We start from the raw sequence: 10,473 nt of genomic DNA, 5'->3' as shown, positions 1-10,473 counted from the left end.
TTGAATTCTTTAGCAATTTTGAGATGGGGGGGGGGGGGAGTGAACACGTGTGTCTTTCTCTAATGTCATATTGATTCATGAGCGTGTCATATTGGTAGAGACGGGATAGATTCCCATGTTTACGCCCTGTGCAGTATTGTGTGAGGTTTAAAAATATGCATGCATTAACAATATAAAGGGATGTCCACTAAATTGTGAGGTGACTGTATTTCTTTACCTCTTCATGCTCTTCTGTATTGTAAGCGCCAGTTCGGATAAATTTAACAAAAATCTGACTTGTGTGATTATGACAATTTTAGTGTTTGAACAATATTTACACGTTGGAAACAGGTAAGTACAGCTATTATATGATATGAGAATACAATAACTCATGTCCAGTGAGCTGAATGTTGCCACATGTATTTTCTCGGTTTGGATTGTGTTTTACTAAACTGCAAAATGTATAAAAGTTATATAAACATAAGTTATTTATTTTTTTATTAACTGGAGAGTTGCACCTTTTTTCTTTTTTTTTTCTCAACGAACTCGGCGTGTCTGTGTGCATGCGTCTGAATCATGATTGAGCGGCTGAGTCACTGTCTTTGTGGTAGGTGAAATCAGTCTGGAGGGCATGGTGGTGCACAGAGCTGAATGCAGGCCGGTCGTCAATGACAACTACATGAAGCTGAAGAAGTGAGTGAACTTTCAAATTGCTTGTTTGACGAGACTGAATTACGTCAGAAATCAAATAAGGTGAACTTAAATGCTGTTGTGCCTCATGGCTGCACTGGGTTAGAAAAACCCAGCAAAATGGATGTTATAGACAGTTTTAAACTTAAATGCCAACACTTGAACTTATTTCACTTGAACATAATATTGTAAAACAGCACAGCAGTTGTTACTGGCACCAGATGACAACATAATATTTTTGCAAAATATGGGAAACATTTAAATATTGTGGTGTTAAAGTTTCTGTTACGAAAATAACTTCAATTCCCCTTACACACTGCATTGAGTGTAAGTTTAATATATTTGCATTGCATTTCCATTACATTAAAGGATCAGACTGACTACTGATGAATCATTCTTAACATTTGTGGAATAATAACCACACAAATGCATAAGAGTCAGGGCAGCATTTGTTGTTCTTGTTTTTTTTTTTTCCACCCCTGGACAAAACAAAATCTGTTCAAGTGTTGTGAATTAATTCCAACAAGAGCAGAGAAGTTTTGACGTGTTGACAAGGGGCATCGCTGCAACTGTCCAAACTCTTTATTCATTGGCCTTCAAACAGAGTTGAGTAGTGACATTTATGTTATACTTTTTCTACTGTTGTCATGTATATTTGTTGTCTATTGTGGAAAGCACTTTGGTCAACTAGTGTTGTGTTTAAATGTGCTAAATAAATAAACTTGAACTTGAACTGTTAATTTATGTACACTAAACACTCAGGTCCACTCTGCCTTTTTTTTTTTTTTTAATGGTTTCTGTCCCCTCTTCATCAGAATCCGTTATTCCAGCTAGTTAGTGGATGGGGATTGCTATAGCAACCGCATCACTGTGGCAGATGCACTGCTACAATACAACCCAAGGCAAACACACAACGCAGTTTGCTTTAGTGTGTGAGACAGTTTCTCCATCAGCGATCAGCATCAGTAAGACACTTTAATGACGGACGAGCAAAAATAAAGCGTACCCTTCGCGACCGTCATGAACGTGTTCTTGAGGTTTTTGTGCTGATCATCTGGCTGGGATTCAGGATGGTGCTGTGATGTAGATTTGTCATTGTGTTTCTGACTCCACATGGAGTTTTGTAATCTCCCATTTGGATGGCAGCTGACAAATGTCCCTCCATCATGGCAGGCTACAGGATATGCAGGACATTGTTGTCATGGTGGGTGTGTGTGTGTGTGTGTGTGTGTGTGTCAGTTTGGTAGAAACTTCACTGCAGGCTCCTTCTGTAGATAAAGTGATCATAATGTGCTTATTAAAGGGGGAAAACGGATTTAAGATAAATAATTCAAATCAAATTTGTTGTTTATAGAGTTATGTGTGTTGTTCTGCATTGGTTGACATTACTAATATTTTATTGTTTGTTTGTGTTTTGTGATGCAATCCATTTTGTTTTTTAACCTCCTGGTGGATGAAATGTGACTCATCTACAAAGAAATTAGAAAAAAATAAGAAGTATATAAAGATTGAAAGCAAGCTTTACTGATCGATTCATTAGCATAACTGTTTACGGTTAATATATCACTATGAATATATCATGGTAATTATGGCAGAACATCAGGCAGCTGCATGTGTTCACTGACGTTGTCAGGATGAATGAAAGTCAACAAAAAATAAATAGCAGGCAGAATATCTTTGGACAGAGCAGCTGCCATTACTTATTTGGTTAGTTTCACCTCAAGGTCCTGACAGTTGCTTCCCTGCCAACAGGCACATCTGTCAGCGGAGATCACAACTTTCTGTGTGTGTGTGTGTGTGTGTGTGTGTGTGTGTGTCAGACTGCAGATTCAAGAGTCCACCAAGCCTCAGCGTTTGTCACAGCAGCTGGAGAAAGCCATCACTACCGTCTTCAAGCCTGTGGCCAACCACGATTTCAATGTAAGAACTCATAACGGTGTATGGATTCTCATCAAATTGTGACAGAATCAAACCATAATGATCAGATTCACGTTTGTAATATTACAAGTGTCATTATGTCATTAGTATTATTATTAGTAATAGTATTATTATTAGTAATATTGAGGATGCTTCTAAGGTGGAGTATGAGAAGAAGAAGAAGTCGGACGGGAAGATGGTGAGGGCTGAGCGACAGGTCGTGCTCGACATGCTCTTCTCTGCCTTTGAGAAACACCAGTATTACAACATTAAGGACCTGGTGGACATCACCAAACAACCTGTGGTGAGCAGGATGCACACACACAAACAAACAAACACGCATGTAACAATATTGCTGGAAAGACCAAAAAAATACACAACACACCTGCCCACTATCCACCTTGCTTTGTTAAATTTGAACAAATCGCCCACAACATGACGTTCATGCCTGTTCACACAATCTTTTGTGGCTCAAATTTGTGCCAACATGCACCACACACACACAAACATGGGATGAATCGATACACTGCTGTGGATTCGTTCCAGCTCGCAGAGAACAGCAATGTGTAGGTGCTGATGAGACCTTGAGGTCCTCCTCTCCCTCTGATTGCATCTGATTGCATAACCATCGGCTGAGTAGGAGTCAAACGCCGCAATACACTCCGCACCATCATTTCTCTCCTAAAGCACTTGGCTAACACTCAAATTAACTGAACTAAAGTAACCGAAATGCCCATTATGAAAAGTCTTGAAACACATGACTGTTATTCATGAGGTTCAGTGGCCACGTCTCTGCTCAGCAGCTCAACAGAGACACCTGGTGGTGGCTGAAGAGTATGGTCTCTCTCACAGCACTGCAGTCTTCCACAGCTCCTGCTCAGTATTAGAAATGAGGTTTGTGTTGGATTTATGTCTGTTCAGGAAAGGCAACGGTGCTGTCCAAGCAGGGTCACGGGGAAACCGCCATTTAGTATAAAATCAGAAAGCAGATGGGGACTGTCAAAACATCAGGCCAGAGTCTTCAAGTCACAAGGAGTTGGCACATACCCCAAACCTCTCAGTACCTTAAAGGAATAGTTTGCGCTTATGTTCTTTCTTGTCAAGGGTTAGATGAAAAGACCAACCAGTGGCTGGTTAGCTAATCTTGGCACAAAGCCTGGAAGCAAGAAATACTCTGGCACATAAGCCCCTCTAAACCACCAAGATGTAATGTGTAAGTCCTGCATTCAAGAATGCACTATAAGTAAAAGTACAGCATCAAAATATACTTGGCCGATTATAATATTATTATTAATGCATTCATCCCTGTAATGTCAAAGCTAGTAAAGGTACTAGTTACATACTATACTTTATTAAATGAGTAGCTCAATCTAGAATGAAATGTCATAAATTTTTTTGCATTCTGTAAAAAATTATTTTATTCTAAATTTAAATATTCACATACATTATTCTCTGAGTAAAATGACCTTGATTCCCTGACCTGTCAAATGTAGTGAAGTAAAAAGTTAAATATTTAAAAAAGTAATAAAATAGAAATACAAACGATTCCGTTTTTGGAAGTAGGCAAACTATTCCTGTAGGATCTCTGCTGGTACACCATAAAGACTCGCTTAAGTACCTGAGAGGAGGAACCAGGAACAAGGACCCTGGACGTTGATGTAGATTCCACTTTTCTATCTGTTACTTTTTATAGAGGAAGAATTGTTATGTGTGTTTTGCTGGATGCAAATTATACACAAAAGCATGCAACACATCTGTCAAATACACCATATGTTAAAGATATAGGTGGTCTGTCACGATCTTTTCATTTCAACCTGTTTTTCCAGACCTACCTGAAAGAAATCATGAGGGAAATTGGGACGTACAACAGCAAGGGAGCTCATAAAAGCACCTGGGAACTGAAGTCAGAGTACCGACACTACCAGTCTGCCGAGGAAGAGGAGGAGATGCAGACCGCCTAGTTCCAGCGAGTTCCTCGAGCCTGTTCACTGATGTCGGTCTCATCTCACAGGAAAGAACAGAGCTACAACCTGAGATCTCAGCTGGGTCATATTTGTTAATATCTAGTGAATTCCTGAATGTAGAAAAAGGAAATGCACATATGCAGGTAGCATGTGATGTTTGAGTTTAAACTGCATTAACCAGCAACATAAATAAACAGATTGTTCCTCCCCTTTCACGCTGGTTTGAAGTCTTTTTAATTTGAGCAATGAATACCCAGCATCTGTCTGGAAGTGGAAGGTGAAGAAAATCTAAAATGTGACCGTCTGATTTGTAGAAAAACCACCAATAGTCTCCTTTAAGGTATTATCACAAGAACATTCAAACCATTACTTTTAATGAATGCTGTTTTTTGTGTTGGGTCTTTCTGAACATCTGTGGCTGAACAGGCAGGTGCTGACTTCACATGATTTCATTTGAATGGGAAACAATGTATACAGCACAAAACTGAACATCTATCATGCATTTCAGTGGAGGGTTTAAGTCTGTACAAGTGTGCGCAGTACGTGGGCTAAAACAGGCCCAAATATAGTGAACTTGACATTACTGTTTATTATCTAGGCACACTGTACCACAGGCAGCCAATGGTTTGATTTCGAACAAGCCTTTCTTTCAACTCATTTATGTTTAGACCTTTTATACAGTCTTGTTTAAAGACTCAAGGCCCTCCTGCTACACTGACGATGAGCTTGAGCAAGAACATTTCTTTTTTGTTCAAATAGTACAAGTATGAATATATTCTGCGCGATTTGTGTATTCCACAAAATAAGGCAGTGTGCCCTGCCAACGGCAGCAGTGAACCAGAGAAACACAAAGATTAAAGAGCAACATGATTGGAAACTCACCTTTCTAGTAGTGTTGCTATAGCAACTGTGGACACCATTAACTATATTTACAGTAAATCACACGGGGCTGAAACCTGATTAAAAATGAAAGTTTGAGAGTCTGACCACACACTCCCTACTTGTGTTAGGGTGATGATTTAACCTTAACTAACATGAAAGGGGTACAGTAGCTGCGTCGGGTCACATCAGACATGCACAAGAGCTACAGTGTCACTACTGTTAACTCAACAGGAAGTAGTGTGCTAAGAGTGTCAACTGGTTTATTTATACTGCTCAAAAAAATTAAGTGAACATCAGTGATTGTTTGCGGAGGCATATTCTTGGAGGTTTGCACAGACCTCCTGCTAGCCAACCGTACCACGCTGTTGGGTACAAGGATGAAATCCTCAGAGCAATTGTCAGACCTTACTCTGGTGCAGGACAACACCCGGCGTCATGTCGCCTGAGTGTGTAGGCAGTTCCTGGATGATGATGCCATTGACTGCCTCTCTCATTACTCAGACCTAAATTGAACTGAAAATCTCTAGGCTGTTATCTATCGGTGCTTCCGAGGCTGCCAAGTAGCACTGCAGACGGTCCTGGAGCTCACTGAAGCCCTGATCCAGGTCTGGGACACCATCCACCGTTTCATTAGGAGCACGCCCAGACGTTAGGGCAGGAATGCATACAGGCATGTGGGGGCCAAACACACTACTGAGTCACGTTATGAGTTACCATGATGAAAGTCATACAGCCTGTGATTTACATGTTTTACTTTGATTTTCGGTGTGATTTTGGTTTTATACAAGCCACGCTGGGTTGGTTGTTGGCCTGAAGTGTTCATCTCCCCCCAGTGAACTTCCTTGTTTTACTTTAAATCATAGAGGATTCATAGTAAAAAGGGTTCGTTCTCCTTCTTTGAAGTACACAATCACTGTACTGTTTTTATCCATCAAAAGATTTAAACGTTGGCAACGGGCATTTCTCTAGTCACTTTTTCAAAACTCGTACTGACAGCACGTCAACGTGGACTAAACTGAGGATCATTTTGCATTCATTGGCTCAATCCCAATGTCCCCCCTAAACCCTGAACCCTCAGACTTTACTGACCACTTGGAAAGTGATTGAGTGCAACAGGCTGCAAGGGCTCAAACTGCTGTAAACAGGAACGGGACAGCCCTTTGCCACTTTATCACGTTACATTGATGCTGAAACACGTTGCACACTAATGTTTTTGCCTTATTTCTAAGTCCTGCAGGCTCTTGCCCTACAGAGTGGAGGAGAGGTAGCCTAAATGTTAATATTTGTAATTAATCAATACACTATTGTTGGTCAAATAGCATCAAGCAAAATATACGGTAATATTGTGTAATAAGGTGATTGCATTCCTCTGACTTCATGTGTCCTACGCAGCATCTTAAGTGAAGAACTTTCAACAATTTTAACATCAGGTATCGATGCTTGTTTACAGTTTTCTTCTCATGATGCAGATTTGCCGTGATATTTCTCTCGCTTCCCTGATTCCCCTGGTAACGCCTGTGTTTCACGTCATACCGCTATGAACTGCGGGCAATTCCCTCAGCCAAAGTCTGCAGAAATGCGGACTTACGAAAAGGGTCTAAAGGGCCAAAATCCTGCACCACATTGAAAGAACCTACTACTCTCCACTCATACAAGTAATTTCCCTCTGCTGTGTTAACATGCATCAGTAACACTGCACTAATGCAAGTAAGTGTAGCCTTAGAAAAGTCCGAAAGTAAAGGCTTATTCTACATCCCACAAATGCACAGAAACACTTTAGTGGTGGTACTAGATTTTATTTTCAAATTAAACCAGTCTTTTCATTGTAGATGGAATCTTATTTAATGCAACCATAAACACAAAGAGGTCTGAGGAGGTCAACCTGTATAGATCATTGCAGAACAGTATTCAGGCATGAAAAACTCATTGAGTCAGAGCTCCACTCACTGTCCCGCCTTCTACTTTTAATCACAAAATGGGGCCAATTCCCAGGATAAAAATCAAACACTGCAAAAGCCAAAAGAAAAAAGTTAAAAACTGTATTCAGTGACCAATACTGTTTGATTCACCCAGCCTTGGAGTGGTGCTGTGTGCCGTAATGTGACTATATAAGAAGTTGTACAAGAATGTTTCTGATCAGGCATGATGCAAAAAAAAAGTATAGTGCTCCTTTAGTCTGCTCTTGGGGCCTTTTGGGAAGCAGCAGCCAATTGAAAAGCAGATGTCGTTCCAGGTAGTTACTGCAAGAAAGATGAAAACACGTTAATATACATCTACCAAGCATCCTCGGTCATCTTTCACAATTAGGAGTACGTCACCTCCTGTGCACGGCAAAATTAACCAATTCTGGTTTATACAGTGATCCAGTACACCCGACACTTTAAAAGTCAGTACTTTACTACAAGTCAACTGTAGCTCACATTTAATGGCAATTGCTACATTACTGCCATAACTTATACTACTTTCATTATCCCCAATTACATTTAAAAAGAATTAGATTTAGTGAGGATTCCTGTGTTGTGCAGATATTAGCGTATTTTTCCCAATAATCTGCATCGGCCATTTTAAAAACAGAGCCGATATAATTAATAAAAAATTTTAAAAAAGGGCTCCTTTGGCTCTGATGCAGCCACCTCCCTCTGTCCAAGCCCACAGAGTGTTGAGTACAATGTCCCGCCCACAGTACTAGCTGATTGGTTACAAGTCACAGGTAGCAGCCCAACACTGAGCCACGCTGCAGTCCCTCCCCTCCTGTCTCACCAGAGCTTCGCATGCACACACGCGGAGCGGAGATCAGTGTAGCTTACACACGTTGACCATAACTACGGTCGTACCTGTCAGTGCAGCGAAATCAGCAATATTAGTGAAAGGCCGTTTCTGCTTTTTCGGCATCTGTACAATAAGCAGGAACCTGTACAGAGCGATATTATAATCTGCTCTGTCTCATCCACTGCAGCTGTGGATTTATACAAGCACATGTGCTAGCTCGGCTAATAGCTAGTTTGTTATAAACAAGCTAAAACAAAGTCTGTCTGTAACCTGTTTAGCTGAGATGCTACAAACCTTAAAATTTTGCAAATCCCTGTAAACTCAGCAGCTTGTTGAGAGAAGCCAGCTCCTCTCTACCAGCAGCAGAGGGAGGAGGACTGAAACCAACTGTTTTCTTTTTTGATGTCAGGAATATAGTTTACTTTACATGTTCCAACCATGCTGAATCGCAAAGTGCCCCGCCACAGCTAACGATCCAGTTTTATAGACTGGCAGACATACTCTGATGGTCTAATTGAACACCAAAGACCCTTGCAAACGAAAAAACCAGCATAGTTGCCTCTCTTTGGCCGAGTACCGCGCATGTGTATCAGGTAACAGGCAGTTTTATTTCTGCCAGCAGCTTTGATTCTGCCCTTGATCTTGTGGGGGACAGTGAGACACAGGGATGTTACCATGGCTCTACAAAGTATTCAAACTAAAGCCTGTGTTAAAAACTCACAGCATGTAGTTTAAAGAGGTGTAGGATCAAGTGTTGACTGTTATCACAGATGTCAAATTGCTGCAGTCAAAAATCCGCTCAGATATTGAGACAATTTGACTTGACTAACACTAAGAGCTTGAAACTGAAGCTAAATTAGACTTATTGTACGCCTGAGCTTTTCCTGCTGTGACACGTCAAAATGTTTTATGTGCCTGGGAAATGTTTTTTTAACCGCTGCATTACAAGCAGCTTCATGACACTTGTGTTTTTGGAGACTCAGCTGAGTACTTACGCATTTCTCAACCAGCAGACCATCTTTGAAGAAAAGCATGTATGGTGTGATGCCGTCCTCACGGTAGTCCAGCAGTCCCACCATGCCCTCTGGGTTCATGGACTCTCCTGTGAAGAACTGTGGGGAGACATAAGATGGCATGTCACAAGATAATAGTGACCCAAGGGACACTAGCACGGTCTGAAAATCACTGCCTGCTACTGTGGCAAGCAAGTACTGTTTTCGCCTGCCAGTCCTGAGATCTATTCCCTGAAGTGCCAGCAAACAAAGTTGAGTTTCAATACAACAGTTGACCAACGAAAATAAAACAATGACTGATGCAGGAGGCTTCACTTAAGTAATGATTCTCCAAAAACCCATCACCTGACAACTGGTCCCCAAACCATGTTTTGTCAAGAAAACTGATGAAAAGTGACGTGGGAAATTACACAAAACAGGAGTTTATAATAGAGATAAAAATTCTAAAGACAAAGAATAAGGCTGAAAGAATTTATTATCACACGCTGGCAGCAGAGATCTTCTGTGCTACAGAAAGAGTCTGAGGTGAGTAAAATTTATTTTGTAGTGAAAAATTAGCTGCCTGCTCATTGGATGTGTTTCAATGATTTTTTATCCGCATTTTAAATTATCACATTAAAAAAGGTCGATTGAACACGGCAAAATTTGAAAATACGCCAATTTCATACAAGGTTTTTACACTCACTTGAGGCGGTTTTCACCTTTCTCAAAAAAAAAAAAAAAAAAAAAAGAGTTAAAGCACTAAATGGGAGATGGAAACGCTTTTAGTTCTGACGTGGCAAACATTTACCTCACGACTGATCAGTCAATAAACTTAATTGTTTATAAAGATATGGGAAGTTAAGCGTGTTTGTTTTTTCCCCTTCCATTCTGTTTTAATACCAGATCAGTGTATTTTGAGGAGTTTCTCCACCATTAACTCTGCTAACTGGGAGCTACCTTTTGCCTTAATGAGTTTCATAAATATGGTGTGAGACTCTGTAATTACCTGGTAATTCTTGATGTTTGCCAAGATCTTCTTAACTTCTGGTGTGACGTCAGCCACGAAGCCATCCACTCTCTCTGGATTGTCCTCTTGCAGCTTGGCCTTAATGCTGGACATGCAAACAGACACAACTTTGTCATATGATCAAATCCTCTCCACCCCATATTTAAAATCTGAACATCTCTTCCTTGGTGCATTGAACCTTTGGCACGCATACTCACGCCTTCACGTATTCTTTCATGTAAGTCATGTACTGCTTCTTGTCGAAGGCCGT

General features: G+C 40.6%; 2 protein-coding genes across 2 annotated transcripts; one reads left to right on the top strand and one right to left on the bottom strand.

Moving 5' to 3' along the window:
- Nucleotides 1-572: 572 nt before the first annotated feature.
- On the top strand, nt 573-4,765 carry LOC119884044 (general transcription factor IIF subunit 2-like; the record flags this gene model as incomplete). Its single annotated transcript, XM_038694513.1, has 4 exons — nt 573-672; nt 2,490-2,589; nt 2,747-2,890; nt 4,413-4,765. Coding segments are annotated over 4 exons (479 nt in total), but the record flags the coding sequence as incomplete, so codon positions are not given.
- Nucleotides 4,766-7,207: 2,442 nt separating this feature from the next.
- LOC119884043 (translationally-controlled tumor protein homolog) lies at nt 7,208-10,470 on the bottom strand (the record flags this gene model as incomplete). Its single annotated transcript, XM_038694512.1, has 4 exons — nt 7,208-7,672; nt 9,197-9,313; nt 10,203-10,308; nt 10,421-10,470. Coding segments are annotated over 4 exons (276 nt in total), but the record flags the coding sequence as incomplete, so codon positions are not given.
- Nucleotides 10,471-10,473: the final 3 nt, after the last annotated feature.

This window comes from Micropterus salmoides, unplaced genomic scaffold, assembly GCF_014851395.1.
Source record: "Micropterus salmoides isolate LMB-PRFRI ecotype aquatic unplaced genomic scaffold, ASM1485139v1 Ms_hic_scaffold_3109, whole genome shotgun sequence".
Taxonomy (NCBI): domain Eukaryota; kingdom Metazoa; phylum Chordata; class Actinopteri; order Centrarchiformes; family Centrarchidae; genus Micropterus; species Micropterus salmoides.
Note: the sequence above shows the minus strand (reverse complement) of the source record. Positions and strands in the feature narration are given on the sequence as shown.